Raw genomic sequence first — 22,692 nt, 5'->3', positions numbered from 1 at the left:
TGGCTTACAAATAAATGTGAATTTTTTTTGTGTGGATTGCACCATGTGGACTCACAGAATGTCAAGTGGAACTGATGAGGACAGCGTCAGGCTCATCTGTTTGAGCAGATGATATGTGCACAGCAGACTAGAGCATCGAGAAATCAAGTCCTGCTGGAGCTGCAGCAACTGAGAACCGCCTGGAACAAACATCTGCAAAAAACAAGTAGGTATGCAGAAGCTAAGTGTCACGGTGTGGTTGTAGAGAAGGAGCACTCGACGAGAGTCCAACTTTCAATAGTCTTTAATCTTCTACTAAAGAGTAAAGAAACATGCATACAGGCAGGCAGACAGAACATAACCATACATATAAATAACGACGATCGGACAAACTGAACCAAATTAAACAGGAACTATATGAACACAAAGTAAATGACTAAATTAATGAGAAACAGCTGAATACAATAAGACAATTAACTTAAAGTAGGTTACAGAGCATGTGGTACATGAAAACAACAATGAGTCCAAAGGCGTGACACTAGGAATATCAACTTTAATTCAGTTTAATATTTCGAGAATTCAACCTGAATTAAAAATTTACCAAATAATTTTTTTTTTCAGTTATGGCAACTGCAGGTTTTTAAGCAAGCCATTCACAAGAGAATACATATAAACAGCACCGTTTCACATTCTCAACGTAATTCCAGAAATCATTTACAGTTTTTGGATTTAGTTTGACAAAATATCCTGTACACTTAGTCCATGTTTCATTTATATTTGATTAATCTCACGCAAAGGGTGGATTTTGATTAGTTAATTAACCTGCTAACAAAGGGCTTGAGTTAATGTTATACAGTGATCATCTTCGATTCAAGCTGCTTTTTTAACACCATGTACTGTTTGTTTTGAGAGCTATTGTATACATTTAGCTCTTCAGTCTAATGAAGAGCCTGCACGTTCAAAACATCACACATTATGTCAAAAGTTTTAATAAATTTAAACTATTTAAAATTTTTGGATCTTTGGTGTTGCCAATTTTACATTTAAAAAGATGTTTCTACTTATTTTTTAGATCGATCAGCCATTTGAGATTGATATGCATGTTTTTGCTTGCTCTTTGTGTATATACACACAATATCCATATGAATAAATTCAATGCTATGGCGTTGTGTACGTATTTAAAAGCAGTAATGACTGTTGAAATAAAATGGTAGCACTTTACAATGTGACATTAAGACAAATGAAAGCTGTATTAGTATTATTGTTAATTAGAGTGTGTATACCATCACCAATACATTTTTAAATTAAATGTAAAGAGTTAATAAACAATAAACTTTAAAAGGATCAAAATAATAATAATGATAATAACAATTCATATTAAAATGCTTATTTTAATTACAAAGTATGGTTCGGTACTTTTTTTTTTAATAGTAAAGCACTATTTTTGTTTTGTTAGTATCCATTTTAAAAACTATTGCTTAATCATTATTGGACAGTGTGGTTCATCCGAGCTATCAGTATAATGCACTATGGCTCTTTAAAGCAATACAGAATATTTTCCTTGATATTATAATTGTAAAGATTCATCATAACATTGTTTGCGCATAAATAAAGTGTGAATGAACTATATTCTGTTTGTATCATAATCAACAACGTATTTTAAATAAAATGTGCTAATAGGTGCACATCTTAAATTCAATTCATAAGCAGTATTTGCTTTCAAATTTGCATTTTCTACCTTAAAAAGACAACATTTTTCTCTCTTTCCATGTCACAAACAGCCCTAACTGAGACTTGTGCCAAGTATATGTGTGTGTCTACTCACATTTTCTCCAATTCGCAGGTACAGCTGCTGCAGGATGAGCAGGTCTCTGCAGAGCAGAGTTCGGGTCATAGAGGTCTGACACACAGCTTGACAGACCAGACTAGCAGCCACACTGCTGCCGTAGAGCTGCGAGAGGCTAATGCGCACTCTTAGAGACTGACCTGCAACCAAACATGCTATTAAAACATATTAAAACAGAGGTCACGCTTTTATCCTCGTTCTTAACTTGCACAACTGTCTTTTGTCTGTGAAGGACAAAAGAATAAAACAAATACATAGAAGAAAAAATATTTTATCCATTTACATAAAACAAAAAAGCAGACTATAATCAGGGGTTATTAAACATCAAAACCACAAACACTAAAAAACTTGTAACTGTAGCATTTGATACACACCTATTTGTATCACCTGTAACTGAAATGTACCTGAACACCCCAGAAAGGCACGACAGGAATCTGGTTCCATGGCAACCAAAACTAGTTTATTACTTAAGATGTATGTGGGCAGGGCAACTCTGACTTTGAAAAGGCACATAATGCCCTCAACAATGGACTTTCTTCTTATTAATTCACAGAGAAAATATTCTTTGAAGGAACACATATCCTCCAGGTCATGGTGTTCCATTCTTATTGTTCTTGTATACTGTCTTTAGAATTGTATACTGTTTTATGTATGTTTATCATAATCACTAGTTAATGTCACCTCAATTATGCAGTGTTTGATGTTGATTGATGTGTTTTTATGTGCTCTAATTGAGAGTGTATATTATGTTAATACCTATGTTCTAAGAATTTTTACTAATGTGTATCAACCGCTAATCCAGTGCATATGCAAATTACCAAAGATGAGGCAACCCTTAAAAGGAATAGTTAACACAAAAATTAAAATTACATCAAGCCATCTTAGGTGTATGTGAATTTCTTATTTGAGACACAATCAGAGTTGAAAAAAACAAAACACATATCATGGCTCTTCCAATCTTGATAAATAACTGACTGAGCACTGTGTTCTGGCTTCTTGCCTGACTACTGACTTGACGTACAACATGAGTTGCATCAAACGTCAAGTCTTAGGTTACCCAAGAAGCTGTAACTGTGTTCTCATGGAAAATTATAGTCAGTTATTTATGTTATAATTTTAAATCTAGAAACATTTTTGTTACAAAAACTGACTGATCTGCTTCAGAGGACTTGTGATAACCCCCCTGAAGGCATAAAGGTTAGTTTTACTTAGCAGTACTTGTAGATGTATCCAAATTATGGAGCTTTAAAATAATGGTCACTATCCATGAGCATTCCCAAGCTTGGAAAAACTATTAATATGGATGCGGTTTTGGTTCTTTGCCATTGTTGTCTCTGGCATGCTTAGATGGGGACACTTAATTTCTAGCGATTATCACCAATTTGAAATTGCTGTCTGCAGAGAGGTTTGTTAGTTTGTTTTGGATGCGAATCATGAACATTGTTCGGTTCCAACATTAGAGCCTGACTGTGAGGCGCACTAATCGCAGGCCAAAACACTGCTCTTGCATTCAGTGGGTGCGTCCACTCAATGATGCACCCACTGAGAAACCTAATGAAAGCGCTTTAGTAATTAGCAATTCAATTGAAAGAGACCCCAGCCACCATATTCCAATGTTTACCAGGAGCCTGTGTGCCTAATATATTGACAAATTTAAAAATGTTGGCTAATGCTAAACGTAAATTCTGTAAGATTGTTAGAGGTGTAAATTTGCAAGTACAATGTCAGACAATGTAATATGCTTTGGTCCACTCCCTGCTTACCGGGGTGATGAGATTTACAGGAGACTGCTGGGTCTCAATGGCTGGATGTCTAAGTGGTGCCCACAGAATAACAGGTTTTATAGACAATTAGATGAGTTTCTGAGGCAAACCTGACCTGTTAAAAAGAGATGGTCTTCCTCCCTCCTGAGGTGGTGCCGCTCTTCTCTCGCGAAATATGCCATACAGTCTACAATTTATAACAATATTCTCAGTACTTCTCAGAGGGCAGGCTTTAAGTATAACTAATTTGAAGTTTTGGTGCTGAACAACATTATCTATAGAATCAGTGATAAATCCCCTGTCATTTTTCTACTGGCTACTGTATACAAGTCACAGCATAGATTTCATTAAAGAATTTGCTGATTTTCTTACTGAGTTAGTACTGCCTGCAGAGTGCCTGCAAGTGTTAATTGATGGCAATTTTAATATCCATGTTAATAAAGAAAAGGATGCATTATTCTGAGCTCCACTGGGGACAACACGTGTCAGGACCTACTCACTGTCAAAATCATACTCTAGATCTAATACTGTCACATGAAATGTATATTAATATGGTTGAAATTCTGCAGCAAAGTGATGATATTTCAGATCACTATCTAGTCTTGTGTGAACTCTATATAGCTAAAAGTGTAAACTCTGCACCTTACTACAAGTATGGTAGAACCATCACTTCCACCACAAAAAGTGCTAAGTAATCTCCCTGATTTATCTCAATTCCTTAGCACATTCAATAGAGCACAAACCTTGATGATGTAGTATTTTGTATATCCTGGCAGGAAAGTACCCTATCAGAAAAGCATTAAAACTGCTAGATCTGATTATTGTTCATCTCTTTTAGAAGAAAACAAACACAACACCTGGGATTTATTCAATATGGTGACAAAATTAACAAAAAAATAAAGGGTCAACAGGTGCTAACATTCACAACAAACTATCAGAGATAAAAGTGTAACTATGCAGCTGTCAGCTACAGTATCACATCGGATAGTGAACTATAGATCCTCTAAAAATTCCACTCATTCTCTATTATAGGAGAGGAAGAATTTGCCAGCTTGTTAAATCATCTAAACCAGCAACATCCATGTTAGACCCTATTCCATCTAAACTATTAAAAGATATGCTTCCAGAAGTCTTAGATCCTAATTTGACCATTATTAAAATCATCAGTCATTAGGATATGTCCCCAAAAACTTCAAACTGTTAAGCCTCTCATTAAGAAACTCATCTTGACTCCAAAGACTTGTCCCTTTTCTGTCAAAGATACTAAATCGTTCACAAATGAAATATGGAGTACCTCAAGGCTTAGTACTAGGGCTGTTACTTTGCACACTATACATGTTACCTCTAGGAGAATGATCACTCTTATGCTGATGACACTGTATATTTCATCGCAGCCCGGTGATACACACCAAATTGATAAACTAACAGAATGCTAAGCTGAAAAAACTGGATGATGAGTAACTTTTTAATGCTAAATTCCGAAAAACCAAGGTGCTAATTATTGGAACTAAACACCCCACATGTAATAATCTAGAAGACAGTCTAACACTTGATGGCTGCTCTATTAATTCTTCATCATCAGTTAGAAACCTAGGTGTGCTATTTGACAGCAATCTTTCCTTCGAAAACCATGTTTCTAACATCCATAAAAGTGCATTTTTCAATCTTAAAAAAAAATATCTAAATTATGACCTATGCTTTCAACGTCTAATGCAGAAATATTAATACATGCGTTTATGACCTCAAGTTTAGATTACTGTTATGCTTTATTGGGTGGTTGTTCTGTACACTTGATAAACTTCAGCTATTCCAAAACCCAGCAGCTAGAGTACTTACTAGAACTAGGAAGTATGATCATATTATCCCAGTACTGTCAACACTGCATGGGCTCCATATCAAACATCGGATAGATTTTAAAATCTAGTTAATTACTTATAAAGCCCTGAATGTTTTAGCTCCTCGATATTTCAGCTGGCTCTTATCACATAGTTCTGCATGTCCGCTGCATTTTCAACACTCTGGCTGTTTGATAATGCCTAGAATATCAAAATCAACTGCGGGCAGGAGATCCTTTTCCTATCTAGCACCAAAACTCCCTAAAACTGTTTGATTATCGCTGTATTGATTAGAGACAGTCTCTGCATTTAATAACAAATTGTTTAATCTCGTCATTATAACATCCCTAACATTGTATTCTTTTATTTTATACTGTTCAGTGCTTTGACACAATCTGTATTGTTAAAAGCACTATATAAATATATATATAAAAAAGTGATTGACTAATAAATGACTCATTAACTTAATAAAGAAATTAAAATAAATAGAACAACTTTGCCATTAAAAAAAACTAAATTATTTTAATGGCTAAAAGCTGTATAATAGGGAAGAAAAAAATAGACTCTAGACTCTTGTCTGCAGGACAAGGACATGGTCAAGGGCTGCGCAGTGTGATTTTGTCTGGAACCAAACTCAATTTGGTAGTCGCAAGGACACTTTATACGCACATACTATTATTTGACTGAGTGCACAGGAAACCATGCAAGAACTAAGCGGTTTAAAAAGCAAGATTAGGCATGTGACAATTCTGTAAACTGTACCGAAACATAAGCAAAAGTCTTGTATCACAGCATGCGGCGGTTCTTTAGTGCAGATGAGAAGCGCCAATGTAAAGCTGTTTTAAGAGAGAGTCAACAAGAGAACATGCTGACCAGCTGAATAACTACTTAAAATGATTGATTTGATCTGATAGCCCGTATAGATTTATTTACTCACCAAACCTACAAGCTATAGGATATTACATCAATGTGTGAATAAAGTATTTTTTTCAATTTAGGAGGAAATAAAATATCCAAAAGACACTGTTAAGTGTTACCTTTATAAAACTTTGTCTTGAAAAAAAAAAAAAAAAAAGTTATTTTAATTTCTAAACTCATTTTAAGAAAACAGCATTTAACTTTTATTTTTACAGTCATATGTGTACAGTAAATCTAGACACTTCCAAAACTGTTGCTACAGAGATGGAAATACAATTACTTTTAAAAGCATGAATTATGTTTCCACATTTATTGTCACAGTTGTGGAAGTGCCTTTTTCTGTTACTTTTGTCCATATAGTGTAAGTACATGTCACTGGGGTTTGGTTAGAGTTTTTAGCTCAAGGTCTGCATTTAAAGTCACTACAGATGACAAAAAATCATATTCACCATAGAACATTTCAAGAGGTGTATGATAAGGCATACCAGTGGGCCTGGAGTCGTTCTCTGCATCAGCCTCCAGGTCTAGTTCTCTCAGCAGCGTGTTTATTGCAGCAGTGGGGTTACTGATGTCTTGCATTTTGTTTAAAATGTCCTGAATCACATTCCCACTGAAGAAAATATTTTACTTTAGAAATCAAGCTGATACGTGGTACTGCATTAAATCACTGATGTGAGGGATACTAACTTGTCACTGGCCAGAAGACCCTCCAATACTTTTTCTGACACTTTCTCTGGAGACAGCAGGTCCTCGAGGGCTTTATCCATCTCATAGGCCATGTCCTCTGGAAGAGACTCATTCACCATGCGGAGACACTGAACGAGCTGAAGGACATCACGGCTCAAATTTGAATCTAATAAAAGACCACCAATAATGAAGCCTCGATTAATTCAGGTCAACTGTGGCTGCTTGGTAAGTAAGCTAAGTGAACAGATCATAGCATTAATAAGCATCCAACGAAAATAAGACTTTATAAAACAAGAGGTTTCTCCCCAGTTCACCAAATGATTGATTATATAGTAAATCAATAACACATATACCACTCCCTGTTTATTATGAAATGAAAGTCTGACTCTTTGTGTCACCTGTGACCTTGTTCTGGTCCTCAGTACGGGCCTTATTGTGTGATCTTCTGAGGACTCAAAGCCAAAAGGACAGTTTTTTTTTTTTTCTCCCCACTTGCTGGATGATTCTTCGCTGCCACTAGCTGTTGTTACCATCCACCTATTTTTATTTGCGTTTTTGAATATCGCTATTTAAAAAAAAGCTGTATGTACCTGCCAAAATGTGCATCAATTCTAAAATTCACACTTTTAGCCAATAAAAAAAAATTGAATAAACTAGGTCGGAAACACATTAACTGGATAAATTCCTCCATGTGCATCAAAAAAAAAAAAAAAAAAAAAAGAGAAGAAATTCCGTCATGTGAATTTCCGCTATGAGATGGGATAACTTGACTAAATGTGGATCTCCTTCACAGCTTCTATATGTTGTTATACTCATTCTGAAATGCCTGAGCATATTTTATGTTTACACAGCCAAGGCACTAGGAATTTATCATTTAATTTATCATTTATATGCAAATTATTATATATATTGGCTTCTCCTAGTTTTCTTAGTTATATATTATTGACAGCTTATCATAAAGTGATGATTTTGTTTTATGTGATATTCCAGTTTTGTGAAATCAAATATTTGGATGGAAACATAACTACTGTTGGTTGATCAAATAATCTAAATTCTGCTCTTTCAGCTGCCAAAAATGTTATCCTGAAACTAGGGCTGGGCAACTGTTCTGATTTTTATCAATTAAAATAAATTTAATATGAAATAAATTGAATTAAATATTTTGCCAGGATTTTTTTCTTAAATAGAGGAATCAGTATTTTGTATATATAAATTAATTATTTTCCTTTATTTTATATCTTATAAAACTGGGTGGATATAGCTATAAATCTAAAGAATTACAAAAAACCAAAAAAACAACAAAACAAAAAACAAGCAGTGTCTTAAGGCATAGCCCTCTTACCCTCAGCAATTGGAGTATCCTCTTCAGAAAACAGGTATTCATCCGAGGACAGGTAAAGATGGTCAACAGCGAAGCAGGGTAACAGGAAAGACAAAAAGCCCTAGAAGAGTAAAGTAAAAACAATTAGCACCCAACCAATACATGACCAGGGCTGATATTAGATTTTTTTTATGTTGTCACTTGCTCTTTTTGACTGGTGCAAATAAATGGGACTTTTATTATAAAAATACTGATAACCACATCACAACACACAGCTCGGCTCATAAAATATCATAAAACCTCAAAAAATGTGCTTTATTCAGCATTCACCAAGTGTACCAATTTTAACATCCTGTTTACTATTTCACTTAATAGAATTATTTAATATATTTATTTTCAAGTAGTAAAACCACAATCGGTACCACAATCTGTAAAATTTTAATGGTATTGGTAGCAACTACTAAAATTTGGTAGTCGCAACCCTATTCTGCATGTCTCAGCACTCATAAATGTTATGTGAATGTCCACTCATGTTTAAGTGGATTTCCTTTAATGACTATGGAGGCATGTGAGAAAACATTTTCGAAAACATTTTTGGATCATAGAAACTTACTGTGCTACATCCATTCGGTCAGTATGTCAAATTGTCATTTACTGCAAACCGTTTTTGACCTAACAGAGGCTAATTTACCCTATGTGAAAATAGTATATTTGTTTAGCGATAGATGCTATTCACGTTAAGTGTAAAAGGTAGGACAGCAACTTTAGTTAGACAATTATTTGGATAAAAATAAGCCCAATTTTCTTTTTTTAAATGAACAAAAAAAGTATATATATGTGTGTATACATAAAGTGCTTTATAGGACTGGACAATAATTTATTATTATTATGTATTGTGATATAATTATGTTCAATAAAGGTGACAGAATTTTTAAACATTTCCGATATGTTAGTATACATTACCAGTGTTTCCCCATACATTGATTTTTTTTTGGTGTTTAACTTGAAATAAACATGACCACTGGGCGTTTCAAGATCAAAATGCGGCCTGGGTGTTTATATGAATGTATCTCTAAATGGAACCAACTGTCTTCAGAAATGTTTCAAAGACATTTTCATTGTTATCTGATGAAGTAGTATTTCTGAGTGGAGCTAATTTGATCACAGTCATTATTGAAGAAACTGCTAGTAACCCTCACTACCTCCTGCTGGCGCAGAATGAGTTTACATTTTCAAAAAGCCGTCTCCAGCAACAACAGATTTGAAAAGAGGAAAAAAAACTTTAGCAAAAGGCGGTTTTGTCAAAAATGACTGTCTGCGCTTTATTACTTATGTCACGCATAAGTGGATTTTCTTCATACTATTCACTATGTTTTTAGACACTGTTAAAATAAAGTTAAACAATGTTGCAATTATAAACAAAAATAAAATAAACTGTATAATTAGGAAGTAAATGGAGATACTTTTGATTTTGTTTGACCTACAAATACAAAAAAAACAAAAAACAAAACAAAACACTTTTTCAACCAGGATGGTGTCTAGTACCTTCTTGAGGACACAGATCATGGCTGTGGCAGGGCTGATGTGCAGGGCGAGGGGTGTGGCCAGTACATCCTGGTACTGTAGGCAGCAGGCATAAAACTTGGACCAGAACTCCACCTGCAGTAGACGGTAGTCCTCCTGACAGAACTCATACTCGGTCACGCTGCCCTGAAGCTGAAAACAATGTTTAGTGTAACACAAATGAAGAAATTAAAAAAGGCAAATTGAAAAACAGTACTACCTTACCTCATTTTCCACTGTGATAGTAACCTCTTTCTTTAGCTCCTCCCATGACAAGTCAGAATATCGCTCTGTACCTCGTTTGTAAATCTGGACAAAAAGAATGCATGCATCTAAATAAGTGAACTATGTATTTACCTGCTCTAGCTCAAGACCCTTTTAAGGCTTAATGAAACAGGAAACGGGTAAAATAATAAATATTCCTGTGTGTTTTATAACCCATATAAACTACCTTTTTAAGAGTCAATTTAAGTACACTGAAATTTTTTTACCTGCAAAGCTTTAATGATGGCTGAGGCCGTGAAACGCAGAGGTGAAAAAAGTACATCCAGATATATTTCCTGTTAAAAGTCAACAATGTTTAAGGCAACTAAAAATGACTTTTGACTCACCAGCTTTAAGATTTACATTAAAAGACAAACACTCTTACACGTGGGTCTTGGTCTTGGCCAACGTGAACTTCCTCCTCTGGTGATGGCTGGACAAACACCTGGTTCCACATGCATGTTGCATTGCTATATTTTTAAATATGAAAGGAAAATCAGGAAAAAGCAGCAAATACGTATTATAAAGTTGTGTCATAATTGTGATTTCTTCTTTTTTGTGTTTATCTCAGAAAAACATCTAACATAAAAGGAACGTAAGCTAAGTAATCTTAAAATACATTATTTTTTTAATTATGTTATCTAATACCAACTGGGTCAGTGTGAAAATGTATTTGTCCTTGAAGTTACTAATTCTCAAATGTTTAAAACTACATTCACAATGAGCTAAGCCAGTTGCAATAAGACATGATTACTCTCAGACCTGCTCTGTGTTGAATCAACACAACACAACTTCGTCAACAGTTGCTTAAAAGGGTCTTACACAGTAACACTTGCAGGAAAACAAAGGTTCAAAAGCAGTCAACCATTTTTAATCTTTTTTTTTTTGTAGCCAAGTTTTTTCTGTTAAAAATGAAAGTAAATGCTTAGTGAAACCAATCTAAACAAGTCATTTTATTTTTAAGTCCAGACCAAAAGAATCAAGAGAACTGAACTACAAGTGTGAATACACCATAAGTTACTAGGTCAAACCACTATAAATTTAGCTTTTTAACTGGAGAAAGTTATTTTCAATCATTATGGTAACATGCATTTTCTTATGCCAAGTATGTTTAAGCTGAAAACGCAGTAACCCATTTTCTCTTAATAGAATTAAGGTCATAAACGGCATACACTGGTTGACACAGGTAGTTACCTAATTACCTTGTCTCTTACGAACCAATATCAAGCAGCATGTAAATGAAATAACCCACTTTCTGTGGGTTTATTAAAGTGTGCATGTGTGTTACGTGACAGAAACTATCGGATTGGTAGTGCAGATTTAAGCGCATCTAGACAGAGTGACATTTTGCAGTAAAGAAAGAAGAAAACCAATCACAAACACAGACACTTGGTCAAAGTGGTTTGAATGAATGATTTAATGTCTCACTCATGAATACTTCACTCGTTTCATTGCCAGATGAATCAGCGTTTTTTGAAAGAAATACATTTTTTAACAGGCAATTTTAAAATTTGATTGCTACCACAGACATCAGTGTTTATATCTTAACTATTAAGTTTGATCCCAGTATCTCTGATAATATAAATGAATACATGTACACTACTGTGAAGCTTATTTGAAAATACTTTTTGTGAAGCCAAACATGATAACTGTCTGCTCTGTGTCAGCGGCATACAGAGAATTGAATGTTCTGTTTTTTTTTTAGACACAGGCGAATTGTTGTCATTTAAAAATTATTTTAAACATGCAGCTCTAGAGCAATTATATCAGTATTAATCCAAGTATGCAGTTTTGGACTACAGGCCCTAATATTTAGGACGCAGTTCAGTTCAGCTATATGAATACAAATAAACCGCAGCAGATGTGGCTGAATACGGATGCATGCTTTTATTCTATTCTATTGTTTGTATAAATCAACATGATCACATCAACTATTAAGTCTCATCAAGTATTAAGTTAACTCAACCCAGTATTTTAACCTTAAAAAGATGGAAGTATAATGCTAACGGTTCGCTTTTAAAGAAATCATATGGCGGGAGTAAAAAGGTACAGAGACCGAGTTGAGTGGGATTTTGTTTTGTTGCCTGATAGATTGTTGCCTGTCAATCATCCGATTTGCTAGATGGAGAATGAACCCAGCACTGTGATTGGTCAACCTCCTCTTTCATTGCTGTTGCTTGATTTAAGTACTGTGCGTGCACAAAGGCACCACCAGGTTTTTTTTGCAGTTTAGAGTAACAAAATGCATACTCCCTACGCAAAATGCATACAGGTTGGCAGGTCTGTTAGATGATATTTGTGATCAGCTTACAGGTGTGCATGTACATTTTTCTTGTTTTAAGAGCTGAAAGAATTATTTTCTTATTTTTGCCTCAAATTTAATTTAATTAAAATATGTATTACTCACTGCTCAAAGCTGATGTACTTCACCACAGTTTGGTTGTCATTATCCAGCCAAACAGCCCAAATATCAGTCGCCGTCAAGACAAAATCCACTAGCGTCTCCTGTTCCACACAATCACACAAACTTGTGAGCATACTTCCAACAGTTGAACTACTTCATGTTTACTGTATTGATCTTTACCTCCTTTGTAAACTGTGATGAGATGTGATCCAGGCTGTAGCGACTGTTGTCACTGGCCACTAGCTGCAACACACAGAACTGACTGCCTTTGGGCACTGCGAGGTAGATGGCCAGACACAGGCCGGTGGAGGAGGAAAAGAAGAGACGGAGCTTATGAGCCTGTGCTGGAGAAGCCTTCACGTCCCCACGACCCGCGGGCATATAGTCCAACATATCAGTGACCAACAGACACATCTGATGCTAAAAGACAAAAGATGTACACGTCACTGTGAGTGGAATGCAATTACAACAGTTACAATCACGTTCTCCTGGTGGCAAACTGACCTTAAACGACCACATGCGCAGTTTATGATCCTGACACAGCGCAAAAATGAAAGTGTCATCTTCTAGCTGGTGGATAGCCAGACTGATGGCCAGGTCAGAAACGCTCTGATCTCCCCTGTGAATGGATGCTCTGTTCAAACCACCTTTTTGTGCTGCTCTGGGTGTACGGGATTCAATCAATATCTAAATTTTAGGCAAAAGAAATAAAATACCTGATGGCGGTGGGCATCCAGCCGGCCAATCGCTGCATCATTGAACTCTGTTTCAACTCCAGAATGGACACAGTCCCTTTATAACAAGAAAGTGGAAATATAATTTTCTATAAAAACTATTTACTTCAATCATCATTTCATAATCACATCATTCTAAGACTTCTGATCATCTTCAAAATACTAATGAAAATTGTAATAACATTTTCTCAGAATTTAGTCTATCCATTGAAAATAAATGCAACCAAAAGTCCAAACAGCTATTATAAAAGTAATCAATATGAATTACACAACACATTTTTCTAAGGAAACACTTAAATCAACTCATCAGCCCATAAGCAGATAAAAAATAAATTTATCAGATAAGGTAAACATTCAAGATGTGCAATTCTGGTGTGCCGCCAGGAACAGGGTTGGGAAACACTGCTTTAAACAACACATCAATTACGTCATTTCATTCATTTTTTTAATCCTTTCTAATATTCTTTAATTGTTTAAAAGGCCAGAACAACAAAAAATAACGGAAATAAGTGCATTTAAATGCTTGGGCCCATATTCACACAACATCTCAGGTTTAAAATTAGCTCCTAACTTGCGATTTAGGAGGAAAATCTTGAATAAAAGTGGAAGTTTCAGTCCTAGACTTAGGACTCCAAAATTTATGCTCTACGACTATTTCACATAGCGTTTTAGCAGTATCCTAAAATGGCTGTTGCCAACAATCTGCCTCAGAATATAAACATTCCAGCAACATATGATAATGAGCTTTTAAAAAGGTATTACTTTTAGAGTTTGAAGGTTATTCTAACTCCAAATTTTCCTTTGATTATATCCTTTTCGTCATCCATAGTAGGTCTTAGCTTGAGACTTCTTCCTATTCCTTAGTAAAAGTTTGTCTTAGCAGCTTTGTCAATAGGTTTTAAGAGAAAACTAATGGTAAAATCATTCAATGCTATTTAGGAGAACTCTTAATGGGAAGATAAAATGTTTTGTGAATACGGGCCCTGATCTCTACACATTTCTTTAGTAAATGCCATTATAAATGCTGAGCATGCTAACCACAAGAAAATCACAAGGTTTTAAGGTAGCCATGTTTCAATTTATCTTCAGATGCCACTTCCAATAGTGTGCCAAAGTGTAAGATTTGACAGACGCAATTTTTTTTTTTGTTATATATTAAAATTATGTTAAGAAGATGAGGGCACTTGTTTACTGTCAATGATTGGATGCCATTGCAATGTATACAACATCAATGACTACAATGTGTGTCTTTGGATTCTGAAACTATGACCTTTACAAACATATGTAAGATTAAAATTGGCATGATTTTTTTTTTTAACAAGCATACAATCATTGTCATTTCAAACCCGTTTGTAATTTCAGCCTTGTTTGTCTTCGGAACAGATATTTTTTATGAAATCCAGGAGACTTGTGACTGTCAAGGTCCAGTTTTGAAAGACATTAGCAGAATACTCCAAATGCCATCAGTAGTTCAACTGCAACATTATGAAACCATAACACTGAATGAAGTCCTTATTTTTTTCTTATTTTTTTAAGTATTCTCATAGTTTCGAAAGTTACAGTTGAACTACTGCTGCCAGATGGACCTTCTGATCTCTGCTCTCTTTCATACTTTTTTGGACCTTGACAGTGTTCATTACTTCATTACCAAGTTTTCGTCCAAAATATCCTAAATTGTGTGCCAAAGACAATCAAAGCTTTTATGGGGTTGAAATGACATAAGTTTAAGTGCTTAATGACAATTTTATTTTTGGGGCGGAGTAGTCCTTTAAGGGTTGACAATGTCAACCCATGTATATAGAGTAAGGCAGATAAGAATGACTGAAGAGGCACTAACCATCCTGATCATGAGCAGGCAAGGTAACTACAGTTATGCCTCCTGAGGGCGAGGCGAGAGCGAACACTGCCTCCCCCTGATGACTGATCCAGGCGGCCGATGTGGATGGAACAGTCGCTTGTGTTCCTTGTGCAAATGGTAGCACATAACTATGGGCTGGTTCATTTAAATTCAGCTTCCCAATGTCAGTGAAAATGGACTGCATTTGGAGTTCAGTGACCAAATCCTGTAAAGGATGAATCTGTTAGACTATACAAATATAGAGTTTTCAAATTATATACATAAGAAATATAATTACATTCCATTTTTTGTCAAAATTCATGCAAAAAGTTGTTATATTTTGTAATGGAATGGATTCATGGGGAACAGCATATTTTATCATATAGTCATTAATATATGCAATAATCCTGAAAATCTACAAAAAGTTTGTACGTATTTATGTTTATATAACTCAAATAACTCAGAAAGTACTTCACTGTGTTTGCTTTGCCTTTTATTTGTTAAATTATTGATTTTGTAAAAACATTAAAATAATAGATTAAATGCAACTTGTAGGTGCATTTCAACTTTAAATAAGATGTTCCTAAAGGTTTTTTTTTTATGTCATGTAATAGTTTTACTTCAATATAATATCTAAACATTTTATATTGAAATATTAAAAATTTTAACTGGCAACCCTTTACTTGCAGGTCTAATCAAGAAAGGAAAGAGTTTAGGGACTATAAAGGAGAGCAGCAGTGAGCATACTGACGTCACGGTCAGGTATGGTTATACTACAGCAAAACAGTGGTTGACTAAACAGCTTGTTTTTTTAATAATTCCAATTTTCCCTAGGGATGAGAATCTCTTCTGCTCTAAATTATAGGGAGCCTTTTTCAGTACTATAAGGTTGCAATTAACAAGAGAAACACTGATTAAGGAGGCATGAGATGTTCATTCATGTTTATTTCATATTAAAAGAGATTGTGTCATCTCCTACATTAAAGAGTGTGTAAATATATCTAAATGACACCGTGTTTCCTCTGCATTGAAATGTGTTGATACTGATTTAATTTGCTTGGTAACAGTCAAATATTCTAACTGACTGAATTGTTAAATGTAAGAATTAGACTCAAAAGATGATGGCTAAAAATGGCTAACCTAAAAAGGTAAAAATGCCCATAAAAATTGTGATTGATTAGGCAAGTTTTGGCTTCTTGGCTCGACACATGATGCAACCAACTTTATACATCGTACAATGACTCAGAAGTCAGCTAAGAAGCCGGAACTCTGTGCACTTGCGAAAAAAAAGGAACTCAGTTATTTACTTTATAATTTGAAAACTAGAAATATTTTTGTTTCAAAAAGCCATCAATCTGCTTCAGAGGACATGTGTTAAAACAAAACCTATAAACATGTCACATCTATTTGCAATTTAATGGCCACTATCTACGAGCATTACCAAGCTTGGATCTTTTTATCTGAAATAAGCGAGCCACATACACCTAAGACAGTGTATGTGAACTATTCCTGCAAGTCAGCAAAATAACATACTGCACAAATTTTTTATGATAAAAGTCACAGAAAATATAGGATATATGATTTATTTTGTTAATATCGCACACCCCTAATGCACACTGAATTGAAAGAGCCATACTAAAAGATACACTCACACTGCGGTACATGCGGGTGGGGTGTGGCAGCATCAGGCGATGAACCGACTGGCTGGTGACGATCAGAATAATGACGTTGTTGAGGGTCTCTTGTATGCAAACTCCTCCAGGCAGCAAGAGACAGTTTGGGATACGCAGGCGGACAGCATTATTTAGAAGATTAGTGTCCAGTGATTGCTCGACAAACTGAACAGTGTCACCCGAGGTGGACCTTAAAGATAAAAGACATTTTTAAATCAATATACTTAATATCAAAAAACTAAGGAAATCTGTGATTTCTCTAATGTATAAAAGATGTTTAAAGAATAACATCACGTTCAAAAATGAGTCTCTCAATATTTTTCCTATTTTAAACTCGACTCTTCTGTAGTTACATTGTGTACTAAGCAGAAAAAGAAAACTATTGTTTTCTAGGCCGATATGATTAGGAAAAGGATATTTTGGAAAAAAGTTTGTAATCAGTCAGTCTGTTTTGGTTATCATTGACTTCCATAGCATTATTTTCCTACTATGAATAGCAATGGTGACCAAAACAACTTTCTTCAAAATGCCTTTATTTGTGTTCAACAGAACAAATAAACTATTTGTTTGTAACTATTTGATGGTGAGTAAACGTTGACAATTTTTGGTTGAACTATTCCTTTAACGCCAAATGTGCACTTCGACGGTTAGACACATGATGGGCTAGTAAAAAAAACAACAACTTGAGGTCTTCCAGCATTAAGGTAATCCAGCTTGTTTTCAATTGTTTTGTCTTGGTTACAAATTTCACCAGTAGGCTAAATAATAAAGAATGATAGCCCCTTTTGTATTGCACTGCATATAAGGGATGCCAGATTAGACAAGTTATTAATGACTGAATGTAATTTTTGAGTTGCATATAGCCTACTCAATCAGCGCTGCACAGCACTCGGTGTAGGGCTGCAGCTAACGATTATTTTGATAATCAATTAGTTGGGTGCTTTTTTTTTATTTTTAATCAATCATAAAAAAAAATTAATTTTCTTTTTTTTAATTGACAAAAACACGTGTGCAATGTCCTTCAAACAGACATGTCAACTGTACGTCATAAAAACAGTGCTTAATGTCCTATACCTTTCATAAATCTTGCTGGCATTATGTATTTTTTTACTTTAATTGGGTATCTGGTATCTTGGGTATCGATACAAAGTACTTGACTTTTTTCTAAATTTTTTCATAACACCAATAGAGCTTACACACATTGGAGCACTAACCAATATAGAAAGCTAAAAAAATGATTTTGGTAATTACTAATACAGTTAGTTTAGATCAAGCAATAGCACAAAGCGTACATAATTGTTAAAACCTGTTAGGCATGGTATAGCAAATTTATGTTAAATCCCTTTGTTAAATAAAAATAATAAAAAAAGTTTCATTTAATTTAAAATTTAAAAAAAAAAAATTAAATCACAGTCACTTTTTTATCTTATAAAAGCAAATTATGAAACGTCTAATATTTATGTTCAGAATTACATGCTATATTCCTTTAGAGTTCCCCAAAATACGTACACCACATGTTGACCTTTATACCTTAATTTTATATTCAACAACAGATATTTCAGCACTGTTTATGTATTTGTCTCCTCTCTACTGTGTTGTTCTGCCTGTCTGACACTCACATGTGCACGCACTAGCTGTGCCGGCGATCATATAGTAAAGATTTACTAAACAGGATGGACCTTTATGCAAAAATGTAAATGCAAATGTTTTTGCACTGAGGACGAACGTGTGATCTGTTGAAGCGCCTGACAAGGCAAACCATTATAATATTGCATTAGCTTAAAGTTTAAAATAATGAATTCCTATGGTTTGGGCAGTTTAATCAAGTACTTCTCTCAGCATAACATTTTGTTTCCTCCACTATTATGGATTAATTTTGTCCATAGAAATGCATTATTCAATGCTGTAATTTGATGTGTTTGGCCGAAGTTAAACATGTACTGTGGGCAGACCCAACTAACCGATAATGAGAATTGTTGTTGATTATTTTCATCATCGATATTAAATATTTTATTGATTAGATGTTGCACCTGCTTTTTACCCAGGGTTCAAAGTCCAAATCTGTACTAAAACAACTAGCTGCTCAGTAACATTTGCATGCATTTAAAAAAAAAAATAATTGGGATCTGTAATATTTTCCAATGCTTTGAAAGAATTCGCTTCTCCTCGGCAAGACTGTATTTATTTGTATACAGTTAAAAATACATGCCTGATTCAAAAAGTCTCAAAAACAGCCAACAAATATTATTTTTCTAACTTATTAATTTTAAGTTCAATTTAAGTATATTTAAGAAATGTTTAGTGTTAAATATTATTAAATTGTTGTTTTGTAATTTACTTATTTTTTACAAAACAGTAAAAAGCACATTTTGGCTATTTAATGATACATTTGTTTGTGCCTTAGGCAATCAATGTATCATTATGATGGGGTATGATTTAATTTGGATTTCTCTCTTCTTGTTTTTTTAAAAGCTGGAGTTCTAAGACCTTGTTTCATATCAGAAGTAACCTGCTCTGTCTTCGGTGTTTTGTCAGTTTTCTCTATGCCTTGCCATGTATTTTTTACTGACACTTGATGGCGCTGAATGTAAAGATCGCCCTAAAAACAAAGAGAAATGACATCTTGTACTTATACTGAATATAGATGAGAGTTCACTTCCGGACTTCTCAAACATCTCAATTTCACGATTCTTGTACTGGCTCATTTTATTATGACATGTAATGTATAGCAGTAATAATAGCAGTGTAAATCTACAATTGCATTTGAAGTGATGTAAATGCTGTAAACATATAATACATGGATTTCTCCAACTCTCCACACTGGTATTTAGCAAAACCAGACGTTTCTATGCAAAATCCAAAAATGGCAGAAATGCCATGCAACTAGCCCATTTCAATTTCAACTAGAAATTTCCATATTCCTATTATGTTACTCCTGACTGTTATCATTTATTTTACATCTAATGCAAAAAACTTTTGTAATATTGTATTCCATGCTGTTTCGGCGCTATAAAAATGTGCATTCTACTCATTGTTTCTATAACAAGGAACTGGTGGCAGTGAGCAGTTTTTTCCTCAGAAATGCTATGCTTTTCTCCCTGCCATTGTTTCTAATCTGCATATTATTACATATATGTAAATCATGTACTGTACATCACAAACACATGCACTCTCGTCAGAGTGGCAATACTTTAATTAAAATCATAATACAATGTTAATATGATTATACTTGCTGCAATTATGAGCCTAATTGCATTATTTAGATTTAAGTATTGCATTTACATGAGGTAAAATTTATTCAATGATCTTTTGAGTAATCAAACATTTCTTAAAAAATATATATATAAATAAGGGATAATGTGTACAGCTTATGACACAGCTTCTCACCAGAAAAGTAAAAAATTAGACATAAAAAGAAGCAGCAAGTTCAAACTAGATGTAAAGTTACATTTAAGGGAGACAGTGCAGTCATAGACATATAACACAAAACTTTAACACAGAAAATAATTATGGCGATAAAAGTTTCTAAATCTTACCAGTTTGTTAGTTATCATATCATATGTCATATCATCCATTAAGAAAAAAAAAACTATTATTGTTGCAGCAGCTGCGTCTGCATGAAATGAGAGAGGGAGCTCGCGATACCAGAATAACATAATGAATTAAATAATTGTACTTATAATACTGAATTCAAACGCAGTTTCCACAAAGAAAATTTTTTTTTCCCAGTGACTGAACAGCGCCGATTTCAGGCAGTTACCTGTTGTTATCTGGGAATAACAAACCTTCGAATGTGGCGACTGACCAGTCAGATTGGGTATTCCACGAAGCAGTGTAATAAATACAATTAACAGCTGCACAACAGTTATAGTTATAGAAAAGTATTGAAGCTATTATCTGTAAGCTCTCACCAGTGGATGAATCTATTGCTGGTGACTGAGAGGAGCTTCCCGCTGTCCTCATATGAGAATCCCCCTGCACTGTCTGCATACTTCACACCGCCAGAGTGAAGTCCAACCCCTGCCACACACAGTAACACAGACCTCAAACAACACACTTAATATATGCAACACAACCAACACACTCGGGTTATATTTATATTTAATTTATATTTTTAACCATTTTTAAAACTTTCTGGCAGAAATTTACAAAATATATTTTACAGAGAATCAAGATATGTAATGAAGACTAATGTTTTCATCCTTTTAACACTTAAACTCAGCTAAATAGGATAGGACCCCATTATTTGTCTTACTTTTATTTGTATTTCATGGCTTTGCTGAACTCATCATGTAGCTAAAAATGTGAAAGTGTTAATAAAGAGAAAATCACATCTTTAGCTAGCAGTATATGACTGAAAAACCCCCAAAACATTTACAATTACTCTTTATATGGCTAAAAGACTGCCTATACACACACACACACACACACACACACACACACACACACACATATATACATACATACAAACACATATACACACATTCACACATATACATATACAGTGATATGCGAAAGCTTGGGCACCCCTGTAAATTTTCATGATTTTCCTTTATAAATCACTAGTTGTCTGAAAGAAATCTCAGTTAAATATATCATATTGGAGACAAACACAGTGATATTTGAGAAGTGAAATAAACTTGATATGATTTATGGAAAGTGTGTGAGAATTATTTAAACAAAATTAGCCATGTGCATATATTTAGGCACCACAAAAGAAAAAAAATAACTCAATATTTTGTGCATCCTCCTTTTGCAGAACAGCCTCTAAATGCTTCCAATTAGAGTCTGGGTTCTGGCAGAAGGTATTTTGGACCATTCGTCTTTACAAAACATGTCCAGTTCAGCCAGGTTTGATGGTTTCTGTGCTTGTACAGCCCACTTTAAATCGCACCACACATATACACACACATATACATACATACATACATACACACACACATATATACATATACATATATATACATATACACATATATACATATACATATATACATATATACATATATACATATATATACATATATACACATATATACATATACATATATATATATATACATATATATATATATATATATATACACATACATACACACACACACATACATATGTATGTATATATGTATGTATGTATGTATGTATGTATGTGTGTGTGTGTGTGTGTGTGTGTGTGTGTGTGTGTGTGTGTGTGTGTGTGTGTGTATGTGTATATATATATATATATATATATATATATATATATATATATATATATATATATATATATATACACACATATACACATATATTCATTTTTCATACGGTCGTTATTCAGCGCCTCTTCTGCTTCTGAGTCTCCGCCTCGCGCCACACGCACGAGGCGTACTAAAGTCACCGTTTATTCACGCAGTCTACTTTAAAACACATCTGACTGAAAACACTGACTCTAAAACAGTATAGAATGAAAATGTGTTACCCAGATTCAGTGTGATCTGCCTGAATCGTAAAACAGACTCTCTTTCGAAGCCGCAGATCTCTATGTAACTCCTATCTAGCACACCCGCCATCTTCCCGCGGTGTACCCTGGGACTGAATGCCGCGCTTCCGCCTTTCAAACACTTAAAGGACCAGTGACCGCTGCAAATCTTACATAAATATATACAGTTGATAACGAGGGGAAAGATTATTTCTTAATATTCTTAATTCTTATTTGTTTTTCAAATTTGTTTTTTATTTGTCTTAGTTGTTCAAATTAATAATTCAGTTCATGTGTACAATTACACATAATTATATATAAATTTACACACATGCACAAGGCATTATTTCATAAACGACACAGACGTGAGATAAAATGAAACTTTAAACGTACCTGTGAAAAGCATTATA

At 34.3% G+C, this 22,692-nt stretch overlaps 1 protein-coding gene across 6 annotated transcripts in view; it reads right to left on the bottom strand.

Moving 5' to 3' along the window:
- The window catches only part of nup160 (nucleoporin 160), a 34,605-nt gene extending 12,189 nt beyond the window's left edge, over positions 1-22,416 (bottom strand). For 3 of the 6 annotated variants that reach the window (XM_043233808.1, XM_043233811.1, XM_043233813.1), the window contains exons 1-18: positions 22,283-22,416; positions 20,736-20,844; positions 16,804-17,014; positions 15,152-15,377; positions 13,297-13,372; positions 13,085-13,199; positions 12,761-13,000; positions 12,584-12,681; positions 10,562-10,646; positions 10,404-10,472; positions 10,138-10,221; positions 9,895-10,065; positions 8,371-8,470; positions 7,029-7,194; positions 6,827-6,951; positions 3,704-3,775; positions 1,805-1,965; positions 56-192 (exon numbers count right to left, since the gene is read on the bottom strand). In XM_043233808.1, the coding sequence (XP_043089743.1) occupies positions 56-192; positions 1,805-1,965; positions 3,704-3,775; positions 6,827-6,951; positions 7,029-7,194; positions 8,371-8,470; positions 9,895-10,065; positions 10,138-10,221; positions 10,404-10,472; positions 10,562-10,646; positions 12,584-12,681; positions 12,761-13,000; positions 13,085-13,199; positions 13,297-13,372; positions 15,152-15,377; positions 16,804-17,014; positions 20,736-20,844; positions 22,283-22,373 (2,336 nt within the window). In that variant the 5' untranslated portion in view covers positions 22,374-22,416. The remainder of the gene's footprint in view (positions 1-55; positions 193-1,804; positions 1,966-3,703; positions 3,776-6,826; positions 6,952-7,028; positions 7,195-8,370; positions 8,471-9,894; positions 10,066-10,137; positions 10,222-10,403; positions 10,473-10,561; positions 10,647-12,583; positions 12,682-12,760; positions 13,001-13,084; positions 13,200-13,296; positions 13,373-15,151; positions 15,378-16,803; positions 17,015-20,735; positions 20,845-22,282) is intronic. The other 3 variants (XM_043233809.1, XM_043233810.1, XM_043233812.1) reach the window with 3 other exon arrangements.
- Between the last annotated feature and the right edge of the window lie 276 nt (positions 22,417-22,692).

The sequence above is a fragment of the Puntigrus tetrazona genome, unplaced genomic scaffold (assembly GCF_018831695.1).
Source record: "Puntigrus tetrazona isolate hp1 unplaced genomic scaffold, ASM1883169v1 S000000978, whole genome shotgun sequence".
NCBI classification, from domain to species: domain Eukaryota; kingdom Metazoa; phylum Chordata; class Actinopteri; order Cypriniformes; family Cyprinidae; genus Puntigrus; species Puntigrus tetrazona.
This window is presented reverse-complemented; position numbering and strand designations above follow the sequence as displayed.